This window comes from Metopolophium dirhodum, chromosome 6, assembly GCF_019925205.1.
Source record: "Metopolophium dirhodum isolate CAU chromosome 6, ASM1992520v1, whole genome shotgun sequence".
NCBI lineage: Eukaryota > Metazoa > Arthropoda > Insecta > Hemiptera > Aphididae > Metopolophium > Metopolophium dirhodum.
Window position 1 is genome coordinate 34,850,059 of NC_083565.1, and position 15,363 is coordinate 34,865,421.

Below are 15,363 nucleotides of genomic sequence, written 5' to 3' on the forward strand. Positions count from 1 at the left end.
TTTTATAGCTAAAGATTGAAAATTTAAAACAAGGGTCCACGTAAATAGGTAAATATATAAATTACTTTATTCACAATAATATCATCAAATATACTTAGTAATATCATAGGCTGACTGACCGTTATCGCTCAAAATAGTTTTTCTTGTACAATGATATTATATCATTGAATTCAAATTTAATACCATCCATTACAGTGACCCACTTGTAACCTACTGTACAGCAGAGCGACATACACTTACCCACCTATTTTTAATTGTTGTCGATAAAAATTCTTTGCTTAGTCAAAAGACATGAAATCTTTATATAATAAGGTTCATCATTGTATAAGTTTTTATAATGGCAGTTCAATAGTATTAAAGATACGCAGCCACAATTATTATTTTATAATTATTTTAAGTTAAAATGTAGAAAAAATTCATCAAAATCAGGAAAAATTTCAAATTATTTTATATATAAAAGAACGATATGAAAATTTTGATTTCATAAAACTGTTGAGCATATAAATATATACTAACATTCCCAAAAACACGATTTTACGAAAAATTGTGCATTTTTACGTTTTTAGACCATAATTTCCAAATTAAGTTTGAGCAACTTTTTTTGAAAATACCATAAAACTAAGCATGCAAAAAGACACATTTTGGAAAAAAATCGATCGAATGCAGTTTACCTCTTAAATGATTTTTTTTTTTGGAATAAAGGTACAAGGAAACGGATATCAAATTCTGATTTACTTGGTTCAGCCCGACCCCCCCCCCCCCCCCCACATTAACAAATCCCGGGAAAGCCACTGGCAAAAATTGTATAGCCCGAAAAGAATTTTTTTGGCGGCGGCGGCACCTTACCAAAACAAAAACCAATGGTAGCACCAACTGAACCTAATAATAGTGATTATGTGAATGTGGCTTCGATAAGTTTTGTGGTTTCCGAGATTATCGAGTTGGTACCTACCAACAAACGCACAATAATTTTTTTAATATTATAATATTAATTTATAATTATAATAATAGTATAGACAGATAGGTCTTAATTATTATTATTCATAAACTCATGGTTACCAGTTTCAACTACTACAATATCAACGGAACGCCTGGCTCAGTGACTCGGTTCTTATCAAAATAAATTGCGCTGTGTCGGTTTTATTGTTTATATACGATACAATTACGATAATATGAATAATACATTAATACGATACCTGCACGCGAATTTAACACAAAATTCAAAACTGTCTTCATTAGTTCATTGGCGTAATCTTTTTAAGTAAAATAAATAATAAGTTTTCATTCGCGAGTAACCATTTTTCTTTTTTTATATTCAGTGTAATAATACCTATGTTCTGAGTACGTTTGTCATAATACCTATGTGATTGTGTTGTAGCATTCATTGACAAGGACTATGCGATATTCGTCTGTATTATAGGCAGTGTTGGTGTTGTCTATCAATGAAGCATACATTTCATGTGTTCTACATTTTTATAATGGAATTCTGTTATTAAATCGATCAGCTCTGAATATGGAAACCAATCATCCAGTGTCGTCAGCGCGAGTTATTGATGCCGTGGAGAACATCAAACATGATCGTTCTGCAAGCCAAGGGGCCCTGATCAACAATATAAGGTAAAAATTATGTATTCAGCATATACAAATTGTGACTTACTGATGATAGAAGGTACCTACCATTATTGTATTTTTATTTATCTTTCAATAAGACTAAAGGTCCACACACGTCAGCGGTGGTGGAGAATTGCTGCAGGAACAAATTTCACCGCTCACCTCGGGGATTAAGCCAAGACAATGCCACCGCTGCAGTGTGTGGGGACCTTTAGTCCTTCAAAGTGTTGTTTAGAGGTCAGAAAATAATTTATACTGTCTATTATCAATTAGTTATTGTTATGCCGGGTTGCGCAAACAATCACTTGATATTTATTGAATCAAAGTGAGCTAATTGTCCCTTAAACAAGATTTAGTAATCCATGATTGGTAAATTTTTTGTGCAACACGGCATTAGGGTTTTATCATAATAATATGTATTATTTAGAATTGTTAACATAGTTATAATACGTTTTACTATTATAATTAATTTGAAATAACAATTATTCATCATTTTAACTAGGGAATTCTGGTATGAAGAGTACATTAAAAATTGTATACTTTAATAACAATTATTTTTTAAAAAAAATATTAACCACAAACATTTTCTTGTTACAGTCACATGCCAACATTTGGTCTACCAGCTAGTGCCTATGAATTAAATTCCAGTGCTCGATTAACTATCAGATTTGATAGAGAAATGTTCAACAGTAGTCTATTTGAGAGTGAAATAGAAATCAGTCCAGCATTTCGATTTAATAGAAATGACTTATTCAGACCTCCCCAGTAAGATTCAAATAAACTATATTTTTGTTTAGCTATTAACTAATTATGATGAATAGTTTTGATTTCAGTCATAGAAGTAGCCCATTGTTAAATGGACAATTCTCTACACCTAAGGAAATGGGTCAAAATTTAGATACCAAAAAGCATTTGCATGAGTTTGGGTTGAAAAAAGCCGAGGTTAAAGCCAAACCATTTAAATGCGATGTGTGCAAAAAATCCTTCTCTAGTTCTGGTGGTTTGACTGTCCATTACAGAACACATACAGGTAACAAACCTTTCAAATGTGATTTATGTAATAAAACTTTCTCAAATTCAAGTCATTACAATTACCACATGCGTGTACATTCAGGGGATAAGCCATTTAAATGTCATGTGTGCAACAAAGAATATTCTTGTGCTAATGGTATCTTATACCATCAGAGAACTCATCACTTTTTGCAAGATACAAAACCGTTGAAGTGTGATGTATGTGACAAGCTGTTCTCCAGCATTGGTGGGCTGACTGTTCACTACCGTTCTCACACTGGTGACCGGCCATTTAAGTGTGATGTGTGTTTTAAAACATTTACTAGTTCCAGTCACTGCAAGTATCATCAGAAGTCTCATTCGCAGTTGATTACAAAAAAAACCTTGAAATGTGATGTTTGTAGCAAATTGTTCTCCAGTTCAGGTGGCCTTGTAGTTCATTACAGAATGCATACTGGTGATCGTCCATTCAAATGTGAAGTTTGCTTCAAGTCATTTACCAGTTCCAGTCATTTCAAATACCACCAAAAATCGCATGTGATTTCAAATGATAAAAAAACATTGAAGTGTGATGTATGTGATAAATTATTTTCTAGCGCTGGTGGACTAGTTGTTCATTACCGTACACATACTGGCCATAGACCATTCAAATGTGAAATTTGCTTAAAATCTTTCACAAGCTCAAGTCACTTCAAATATCATCAAAAAACCCACATGGTTAATGGCTGATGTTTCTATTTAAATCTAATGTAGCTCAAATACATTTTAGCCAAAAGAAACTAATTACTTATTAGGTTATTATTTAAATGCCTACTTTTTAGTTCGGTAAATATATTATTAGTTCTATAAAAACCTTCTTTCCTATACACTGTACATACATAGTGTTATAAATACTAATATTTTAAATAACATTTTTTCCTATTTGTAATATGTACAGAATCAATATTTTATGGCTTTTCTATAACTTGGCTTTTTTTATTAGTCATTTTGACTCAATTTATTTTTAATTATATTAATACATAAATATAAAGATTTTATTTCATAGGTATAGTTATTTTATTTGTTCTCTACAAATTGTAACTGGTATTAATTAATTTATAGTATATTAGTAATTTTACTTATTTTGATGAACATAATATTATTTTCATTTTAACATTGTATTATGTAAAATAAGAATTATTTTGAGAATCAAATTTGAAATGTAGTCAATGTTTCATTATTCATAATATTAATTATGAAATTATTGTTCTCAAATGTTCTGTAAATAAAATAACTAATCTGTATACCAAATCACATTGATACAATTTGTTTACAAAATATTAATATCAATACTAATGATAAATTGAATTGATTGCCCATTGAAATGTTATTATTTTCATTAACGTTATTGTTTAGAAAAAATGATTTAAAAGTTATGCTTTTATTTCTCCATTCTTAGCATTTTTCTAGTATTTTGCTTTTTTATTTAAATTAAACAAATTCAAATTCTAAATCATGGTTTTATATACTCCTTTGATACCAACTCCTTGCGTACTAATTTGACTAGATTTTCATCACATAATATCTAAAGACTAAAATATTTTTTAAGCTGTATGAATGTATTTTATTATACATTATCTTTACTAAATATAAGATTTATTAGAATCACATTTTATATTTAATAACTATAATTGGTTATTTAGAATTATACAATTGAATCTGTCATTTTGAAAAGGCCATTTCTCCACACATTTTCAAAATTAGTTTTATGTGATAGATGTATTTAACTAATGATCAATACTGATTATTTTTATAATTATAAGAAATGAATCACTAAAAGGTGTAACTCCCCCCCCCCCCCCGGTGAGTGCAGTTCGACCATTACCATTTTTAAGCCCAAGTGCAATTTGACCATACCCAATGAGAAGGTGGTCCCCAGGTCCTGACCCCTTCGGCCATACCAATGGGTGGGTTACTACCCAAATAGTATTAAAAACATTTCATAAAGTTCTAACAAGTATGGGTCCCCTTGAAAACATTGTGGTCGCACCAGAAATACAGAAACAACTGTATTTAAGCATTAATACAAATTAAATATCCTCATTAGCTTGCTGTACACAACAATATAATTGATTATATTATAAATATACCCATTATTAATTTACTATTTAGAAAAAAACTACTACCTACCAGAATAAAGATAAAAATATTGACATTTTTGTGATTTGTAAAATTAATAAATATATCTACTATTATTTAGTATTTATATATAATATGACAATAATAAGTAAGTATTATCTACCATTGATTATAATATATTATAAATAATGGGACTTACTATAATTATTAGTGTGTGTCAGGGAAATTAATGATGTACAATATAATACAAGGAAAAAGTTGATTGTAGTTAACTGAATAACATTGGTTAGGTAGGTTGATACTGCAGGTATACTAAAATTATAAAAACTATTATTATTTATTATTAACATTAATGTACTCATTAGTTAATAGTTATTATTTATTATAAATTATAATTTACAATAATATAATAATAATACTATAATAGGTATTATCTTTTAGGTGCTTTTTCTCACTAGCTACCACTTTATAGTCATATACATACAACAACTATATTAATATAGCCATAGACAAGTCTACGTACACAGAATAGATGAAATTTCATCTATTCTGTACTATATAGCTATGTATATAGCCGTCTCCTAATTATCATCGAGATCGGCCGTCATTTACAAAATGATTGCGCCTTTGGTAATGCAACGCTGCAATTCTTGATGGAAATACAGTAACACATTCATTTATTCGTTAGTGATGACGGGCCTTTCACTGATTTTAAGAGCATATCCATGAGACAATCGGGTATTAGTTATGATTCAAACTACGATCATAATAATAATAATAATAATTTATTTCATCTATTCTGTGCTACAATGTTCCGATGCATCAACGCATTCGATGCGCTGAATTTCAGAATGCTATAGCTTGAAAATACGATGTATTTTAGAACATGTTATATCATTTCGATGGCAATACGTATCTACACCGTAGTATTTCCGAAGGCGCAATTATATTAAATACTAATATTATACACAATGTATAGTTTATACTAAAATAAATGTAAATATTGCCTGCTTATGAATGGCGGCCGACTTCAGCATTTGTCACAACTTACTGCTACAGTAGTATAAACTATAAAGACAGCTATCTATATAGTTGATGTACATAATATCCATAGACTTATAGAAAGTCTATGTATATATCTATGCCACTAGTCTAATTATTTATATAGCCGTGTTTTTATTCCTTTGGTTTTTACTTAGATCATAAACAAAATATATACAATGGATGAAGCCACAGCTCAATATTTTGATGTACATGTTAGCGACGAGTCACCAGTTATGTCTTATGCGTACCTTTCTGCATATGCGCAGGCGACTTGTCGCATATTTTTCCCAATGATATGATGAACAGTACGTAACTGATAAGATATAAGATAAATTATAATTTTGAATTTCCAATTTTCCAACAATCATTTTTTTTGGATTGACGTTAGTTATTTTAACTGATTTGTTTTATTTTCATTTATAAAATTGTTTTTAGGAAAACGGCACCAAAAAAAAAATACGAGTGCATAATTGTGTATATAATACGCCATACGCGCGAGGTGTATTGATACGCCTTGAATACGCGATACAAAAACCCTTGTTAACGTTTTTTATCGGTATATCTAAAAGTTATTATCACGGTTTAAGATAGATAGTCTACCTTAAACCGTGGTTATTATCAATGCCCTATGATATAACCTCAAAAATTGTTAATCTTTAATCTGGTTTTTGTATTTTTACCGCTAAAATGTTTGTGTGTATTTTATTGTCAATTTTTTTTATTTACTAGTGAACTCAGCCACCCCGGTTTGGCGGTACTCATGTATCAGGAAGTCAAATCTCAGAAGCAGAACTGTAATACTTTTGTAGTGTAACACTTATTACTGTTTCTTGTGTTTCAAGTTTTGGAATAGTCCATTTACGATTCAAGAATTAATTACTGTGTTTTCACCAATGATATCATTGTCACTTGAGTACTAAATCGAATGCTGATCAAATAACTGAAATAACCACATTTTTGTTGAAAAGAAAAATAAGTTTTAAACAATTTCGTTATGGGTATTACCGGTTTAGCGAAACTTATAGCAGACTTTGCTCCAAATGCCATTAAAGAAAATGAAATTAAAAATCATTTTGGTAAGTTACTTTACCTATATGTAATACAAATTTCAAAGTTATTGCAACACTAGGCATTTACCTCATATTTGATTTCAGGCCGGAAAATTGCGATTGACGCTTCTATGAGTCTTTATCAGTTTTTGATCGCAGTCCGCAGTGAGGGAGCACAACTGACAAGCGCTGATGGTGAAACTACTAGGTATTTTATTAATCTATTTCTTCACGATCTGCCTCCGCTTTCCCCTGTTATGAACTATTGTTTTCCAATCTCGTACTCCTATTTTATTGAGATCATCTTCCATTGTATCCATCCATCTCTATCTAGGCGTCCGCAAAGCTTCTTCTTATTCCTCCATTCCAGTACCGCGCTAACCGTCTTTTCCTTATTTCTGCTCATTACGTGGCCAAGCAATTGTAACCGCTGGCCACTTATGAAGCTACTAACTGGTGCCAATCCCAGCTCATCCTGTAGTTCCTGATTAAATTTTCTTCTCCACACATCTGGTTTGTTATCATAGACAGGACCGTAAATTATTCTCTATATTTTGATCTCAAACATCCTTAATCTCCTTTCTGTAATACTAATGGTTGTCCAGGTTTTGCATCCATAAGTTAATGTGGGTCTTATTATCGCCGTATACAACCTTGCCTTTGTTTTCTTTGAAATTAATTTTAATTTCAGGAACTTAGTGCAAATGCTGCCCTTTCAGCCTTAGTTATTCTTACTCCAATCATTCTTTTCATTCAGCATGGCTCCTAAGTACTGAAACTCGTTAACTTTTTCAAAGACTACGTCTTCACTAGCTTTCAAGAATGGGTTGAATGATTTATATTGCCTGATGATTCTAAAGAAGTTCCTTATTCTACCTAGCCAACGATCTATTTCAGCTTCTTGTAGCATATTGTGTAAGAAGTTCCTTTTCTCTCTTTGTATTATTCTCTTGCAATTTTTTCTGTCTATTTCATACCTATATTATTTTTGGGTTTTTGTTGTTACTTTTTACATAGTTAAACCGGGCCATATGTTGTTTCTCTATCGCTTCCCGGCATTTCTTATTGGTATTTTTTTAACGTTAAACAATATAATGTACATTAAAATCAATTAATATGTGTATGTTTTTGTCCCAGTCATATTATGGGTACATTCTATCGTACAATAAGACTTTTGGAAAATGGTATTAAACCAGTATATGTATTTGATGGTAAACCTCCTCAAATGAAATCATCAGAATTAGAAAAACGAGCTGATAGGAGGCAAGAAGCACAAAAATCATTAGAAAAAGCAGAAGAAGCCGGTATTGTTACATACTATACCTATTAGACTTGATTATAAACTATTTATATCTAATTTTGATTTATTGTTTTCTAGGTGATGCTACTGGAATTGACAAATTCAGTAAACGATTGGTAAAAGTAACATCAACTCATACGACTGAATGCAAAGAATTACTAAAACTAATGGGAGTTCCTTTTGTAGAAGTATGTCTCATATTTGTATACATTATCTAATATCTATAGACCACTACTGATAGACACTTAGCAATTATAATCAAGATGGTAGATACATCCAATTTTGGTTCAGGTCCACGATTATGTCATGAACCTACTCATATTATCAATAGCATTATGTATATGAACTGCCTTGGCCGGCAACAAACACTGGAAACCTATTTTTATACAATTATGTATTTGATGTTTTTTTAAATTGTGATAGTGATCCATCATATTTTTATTATTTCAAATGTTTATTATTTATAATATTATAAATTAGTTTTTATAGTTATAATAACTTTAATGTATTTAATTTTATTCTAGTAGGAATAGTTAAGGTTTTTTTTCCATATATTATTTTAATTAGTTAGTTTACACAAACATAATATTCCTATTATATTACATTAAGTTAGAACTAAGACTAGAATTCTGAATTTTACAGTTAGAAGACAGCACTGACAATTGTACCCTTCTTTATTACCTACATTACCTTATTTAATTTAAAAGTTGAACAGAATTTTGTTATTAATTCCGGCTAAGTTAAATCTTCCTATACCTGCAGTTATACAAATTTGTAATTTGAATAATAATTGCTTTAGGTATAATATAAAGAGTTTTGTAGTAAATCAAATAATATTGTGTCTTGTTTAAGATCTAGTTAACAAATATCAATGTGAAATTATTTATCTTATAGGCTCCATGTGAAGCTGAAGCCCAATGTGCTGCTATGGTAAAAGCTGGTAAAGTGTACGCCACTGCTACTGAGGATATGGACGCTTTGACATTTGGTTCTCCTGTATTATTACGTCATATGACATTCAGCGAAGCCAGAAAAATGCCAATTCAAGAGTTTCAATTAGATTCAGTATTGGAAACAATGGAAATGTCTAGAGATGAAGTAATTTTACTTTTAGTATTATTAATTCAAGAATAAGTGTATGTTATAAATTATTTATATTTTTAGTTCATAGATCTGTGTATACTATTAGGATGTGATTACTGTAACAGTATTAAAGGGGTTGGACCAAAACGAGCTATTGAGCTAATGCGACAATATAGATCATTGGAAAACATAATTGAAAATTTAGATACCAAAAAATATCAAGTACCTGAAGATTGGCCATATAAGGAAGCTCGAAGATTATTCATTGAACCAGAAATAACAGATCCTGAAACTATAGATGTAATATATTTTTTCTTAGTACGGGACAAGCCCAAAAAATAATAAGGTTAAAATATATATATTGATGAACAGATTCATTTACACAAAATATACTAACGAAAGTGAAAAAGTAGAATCGTGGTTTGAGGTATGCATAAGCAAAAAAATTAGCGGACATGTGAGCGGGTGAATTGAGAAGGGTCATTGAAAAATAATAGAGCTAGAAGTTATGGAGCGTCAATTTCACCAGTTAGGAAGTATGATAGATGTCCAAGATTTGTGGTATGTCTGCGATCAGCAAGACTAAGGAGATTGAGGAAATTTCAAGCCAGGGTGTATTCGTGTCTAAGACCAAGTTGATACGCAATCGCACGTAGGATTTGTTTTTTAACTCTTTCAATCTTATTACAGAGGCATGCGATAGAGAGATATTCAAAGATAGGATGTACTAGAGTGCAATATAGAACCTTAAGACTCCCAACATTTTATAGAACCCACCACTCAACTCCACTTATATAAACTTTAAATACTTATAAGTTATACTCGTAAACTATTCATCAAATCCAAAATTTGATAACCTAGTACCTAAAAGATATTCTGGTTTAGAATAAGGACAAATGCATGTAATTAAAAAATAGTAAAAAATATGGTTTTTTAGAAAAATGTTAATAAATGATTTAAAATTATTTCAAAGAAATATTTTTAATAGTTTTTAAAATGAGTGCATTATTATAGATGTCCTATAGATCACACGCTGTTTAAACAAATATTATTTTTGTTTCTCATAAAATTTATTAATAAGGAATTGTCACTATATTTACACTAGAATGAATGTTTTAGTTAAAATGGATGGATCCAGATGAAGAAGGCTTGGTAAAATTTTTATGTGGGTAATAGAGGATTCAATGAAGATAGAGTAAGGAATGGAGCTAAAAAGTTAATCAAAGCACGATCTGGTACAACTCAAGGCAGGTTGGATTCATTTTTTTCATTTTCTTCAACACCAAATAAGCGTAAAGTAAGTTAATTTACTTATTTATTGCAACAACGTTAATTGTTATATCATAGTGTTTAAAGAGTTTTATTTAAAATAATGTTCTAATTTGTGTTATATAAAATTATATTCTATGTATTAACTTAATCAATAATTATTAACTAGTAATCACGATTTAAGATATACAGATTACCAGTACTGTTGGTGCAAAGCACCGCCTGGGCCTCACAATGTATATATGGGGGGGGCTCGGATTTTACCATTACCATAAATAAAATTATAAAACAATTGTAAAATAAAATATAAGAATTTAATCATTTTGAATTTTGTATTGTCGTATATATAAATATTAAGTATATAGGTCCCATTGCATTGGCTCAAAAAAAGGAAAAAACGGGAATTTTTACGCAAAATTGATTTTGGATTTTGTGTGTAACACTAAAAAAATAACCGTAGTGCATGCAATTTTTACTGCATGTGCATATTAGCATTTTCTATACACCATAATATTTTCAAAATATTTTGATTTTATTTTGAGCTGTTTACGGACATTTTCAGTTTCCAAGTTTTTTAGTTTTTTATTCTATAAACATCAATAAAATTTGTTGGGTAAAAAAGCTTGAAAATTTAATTAAGGCTCCTAATATATTGTTTCAAAAATAGATAAAAAATTTTAAAAATTTTTTTTTATAAGCTTTTATATTGACAAAATACGTAAAAATCACGAAAATGTGCAAATTATTTTGTGTTAGAAATTCATAAAAAAAGTCTACAAGCAAATAAAAAAAAACTTTATGAGCGTTCGAAGTTCATATTTCTTCAAGATTGGATATTTACTTAATTTCTCATGTAGTGATTTTGTTATTTTGTTGTAATTCAAAAACGAATCTCTGTAAGTACATGAAAATGTCAGGTGAATGTTTATATTTTCAGTTTCTTACACCATAAAAATATGACTCTTTTGAGCTGTTTATGGACATTGTCAGTTTTAAATTTGTTTAGTTTTTTTTTATAATACTGTCAATAAAATTTTATTTGTTTGGTAAAATTGTGTGAAAAATTTAATACAAGACTCCTGATATATTGTCACAATAGCGGTAAAAAAATATTAAAAATACATATGCACAATTTTCTTTTTATATGTATTTAAAGTTCGAATTTTGTAAAAATGCATCAAATTTAAAACTTAATAATATTATTTTGTAGTTAAAAATGTATAAAAGGGTCAACTTTTATATCTTAAAGATTGAAAATTTAAAACAATGTTCCGCGTAAATTGGTTGTATATAAATTACTTTATTTACAATAATATTATCGAATATACTTGGTAATAATATAATATGCTGAGTGTCATTGCTCAGAATCGCTTTTCTTATACAATGATATTATATCATTGAATTCAAATTTAACACCATCCATTATAGTGACCCACTTGTAACCAACTGTACAGCAGAGTGACATCCACTTGGTGTTTCCTATTTGAATGTACTTTAAGGATTCATTCATTTGTACCTATCTTCAATTTTACCAACTTTATCTGTCATGGAATTTACTAAATTAAAAAATGAACTGATTGAAATCAAAATTTAATGTATTTATAAGTATATAGCATATTATCGTGGTTATACAAGGTAGTCTGGGAAATATTTAGGTAGTCAAAAAAACCTGGAAGTACCAAAGTAATAACCATACTCTGTCCAGCGAAAGAACTCACTGATTCAGTGCATCCACACGCTACACTCTGCCATTGAGACCAGTTCTATGGCTTAGTATCACATGAAGATGCACAGAAGAATCAAATTTTTGTCTTTGAAAAATATAATATACAGTGTATTCTTTCTCATAAGATTTTTATCCGGTCTGGTCAGTTCACACTTCTCAATATCAATATTTTTAGTCAGCTATTGTATCCAATGATCGGGTCACAGCAAAAAAATTATTTTACTGTGTTGGTATTTACAATAAACAAGCTTGTTGTTGGAATTATAATATGACGCAAACAGAGTGCGTTAGCCACCGCTGTGCGCCGATGGCTGCAGCCCAAAGTTACTCTTGTCTATTACATGAAACAGAATATACTAATATAATTGTACAATTTTTATTTTATTTTTTATGCATGGCAAAATTGTAAAAAAAATTAATTAATTAATATAAAATATTATTATCTAATATCTAATAAATAACTATACAATTGCATTTTTTATATTCAGGCTGAGGAAGCAAAAGCAGCAGCAGAAGCCAGCAAGAAAGCAAAGAAGGGAAATTACAGCAAACGGGGTAGAGCAAAATAAATTACTTGAATTTCATTAATTTATTAATCTATTTTTAGTTAATTTTTTTATAATTGAATAATGCATAATTCAATATTTGATTTAGACTAGAGATTTATAAATTTTGCTAATTTCTATAAGGTCAACATATTTTTAGTTTAAAATTACTCAAGTTTACTCTTAATATCTAACTTGTAAAAGGTTTTTTTTTGGCAATAAAATATCTCTTTTTCTATTGTATATTTTTATTGAAGTTTTGCCATTTGGCACATAAACCCAACATTTTATTTTTATTAACTTTTTTTATTTACACACTATTTAGCGGGTTTAAATATCAGGTAAGTAATAGATTATATTATATCAACTATCAAACATCTATTCAGCACTAATCTCATCTGCATTTTTTTAATAAAAGCAAATTGATCCATTATATCATTTATATCTATGAGTTGACATGTGAAATCGAAAAATGGTTATAAAAACTAAAAATTATATTCATTCAAGTGGTTTGAAAACATTTGAACAAAATAGAATACCTATGTAATATATTGCTCATGGTTTAAATATACAAGGTTATTGCATATAGCCCACATTCTTATCAAACAAAAAATAAAATGGGTACAGTCCATATCAGTATAGGTCGTCCCCTTATGCTGTCATTTTAATTCCGTGATAATATTATATACTGGGGGTACTATTGCAATAACTTTGTATATTTAAGCCATGATACTGCTTATACCACCTTTATAAATGGGTATTTTTTTTAGTTGCAGTGGTATTAAGTTTTATTGTTATATCAATTGTAGCTGGGCAATTCGCATTTTTGGATAATCTTTTTTTATTAATATCTGGTTTTTTTAAATTACTATGTTGGCATACAAACTTTTTACTAAATTAAAATAATTATTTATTTTAATAGATACTTGTTATAATATTTAAGTAAAAGACATTACGAGCACACATTCAATAGCCATTCGGAATACTGGAGCGATAGATCCAATGAGTAAAATTTAACTCCCCAAATTCAGAAACCCAAATGTTTGATGTCATCCATACATGTTAAGTTTTACCTGATGTCAACGTATTCCCAATTTCTCTGAAAAACCTAACGTTTTCATTTATATATTTTTTTGGAAATATAATTTCAAAGTTAAAAGACTAAAACATTTAAAATTCAGAACAGAATCTGATAACTGATAACAACTAGCAGATAATTGATAGCGAAGTCGTTATCTCATCGTTGTTCTATATTATTGTTTATAATATGCAACTGGTTGGCGGTTACCTGTCCATGCCGGCGTCTTCAACCGATGCGTAATCTTTTTGTTACAATTTTGATTTTCCTATGATTGTCGGAATAGAAAATAAATTATATTAAAAATAAATACATTTGCCGTATATCTTAATTCGCGATCAATTCTTACGACTTACACTATGCCGCCGAAAAAGGAGCAACCGAATATATCGTATTCTACGACGAAGACGACGCGATGGAACATGACAGAGATCCGGTCAAATGGAAAAAGATACGAAAACTCGAAGATCTGTACAACGACGACAAGATATCCGCAGATATCCGCAGAAGAGTTTCACCGGCGACATGATGAAATAACTAAAAAAAAATCATAACCTATACTATTGTATGTATTGTATAGATTGTATTATTTGAAAACATCGTTTTTTTGTGTAAAAAAATAAAATTCCTACTTTTTTTATTTTTATATTTATAATTTCTGTTCAATTTTGTTAAATTTATTCTTATATATACCTAGCCAGGAAAAAAATTATGATTGTTCAACTCCTTTTGGGTGTAACACACTGTGGAAGCAATCTTTTTAAGTGTAAATAATATTATATTTTAATGTATAGCCATCACAACTAGCGTTTTCTGTGAGATTCACAGCAGTATATTAACAGATACCTGTGGTAGATCACAAACCCCGTGTGGTTTGTACGTAAGTGTATAATTTAACTCTGAAGTATCAACGTTATACCAAGTTTGTCGTTTTTACTTAATTCGACCTACGGCGGATTAATACAATCAATTATTACAAAATCCTAACCTAATCATTCTAAAATCTAATAAATAAAAAAAAAACCAAACATTTGAATACGTACAGATAAATAAGAAAAATAAGAGAAAAAACTGCAAGAAATTGGTCCATCAAAACCGTGGTTCGAACTTTAGAAATTCTGTAATAAAATACATAGAAGTGCCACTGCGCTAACAGGCAAATACACGTTAATAATAGGTAATAATTATTAAAACCAATAGCAACTATTTACAAACAAACATTTCCATCAAAAATCTAAAATCTCTGTTTGAACACCTCCCCGGGTTGTACCTCCAATTTACCCATTTTAAATTGCCGATCTTCTTCCCAGAGGTCTAATCTATCTCTGTACCAAATTTCATAGCAATCGGATGAATGGTTTAGGAATGCACAAACGACACACACACACATTCATTTTAGATTCTGAGCGAAGCGATGAATGTATTAATTTTACAATGTGTGTTTTTTTTTTTTTTGTGTCTGTCATCACCTTTTAGGACAGTAAAAGTGATTGGATTTTCTTCAACAGTAACTTTTCTGATAGGAAAGT

At 29.7% G+C, this 15,363-nt stretch overlaps 2 protein-coding genes across 4 annotated transcripts; both read left to right on the top strand.

Annotated features, from left to right (window-relative positions):
* Window positions 1-1,139: 1,139 nt before the first annotated feature.
* On the top strand, window positions 1,140-4,067 carry LOC132946081 (zinc finger protein 239-like). 3 transcript variants are annotated; one of them, XM_061015903.1, is made up of 4 exons: window positions 1,140-1,617; window positions 1,710-1,848; window positions 2,209-2,376; window positions 2,433-4,067. In XM_061015903.1, exons 3-4 carry the CDS (start codon window positions 2,213-2,215, stop codon window positions 3,349-3,351), a joined length of 1,083 nt encoding a protein of 360 aa, XP_060871886.1. In that variant the 5' UTR covers window positions 1,140-1,617; window positions 1,710-1,848; window positions 2,209-2,212; the 3' UTR covers window positions 3,352-4,067. The 3 variants fall into 3 exon arrangements, with proteins under 3 accessions (XP_060871886.1, XP_060871884.1, XP_060871885.1); XM_061015901.1 differs by lacking the exon at window positions 1,710-1,848 and having other exon boundaries at window positions 1,140-1,341; window positions 1,421-1,617; window positions 2,433-4,064; XM_061015902.1 differs by lacking the exon at window positions 1,710-1,848 and having other exon boundaries at window positions 2,433-2,641; window positions 2,726-4,063.
* Window positions 4,068-6,447: 2,380 nt separating this feature from the next.
* On the top strand, window positions 6,448-12,999 carry LOC132946082 (flap endonuclease 1). Its single transcript, XM_061015904.1, is given in 9 exon segments — window positions 6,448-6,860; window positions 6,939-7,041; window positions 7,971-8,137; window positions 8,212-8,321; window positions 9,028-9,231; window positions 9,298-9,516; window positions 10,336-10,383; window positions 10,385-10,513; window positions 12,700-12,999. Coding segments are annotated over 9 exon segments (1,143 nt in total). The 5' UTR covers window positions 6,448-6,778; the 3' UTR covers window positions 12,781-12,999.
* Window positions 13,000-15,363: the final 2,364 nt, after the last annotated feature.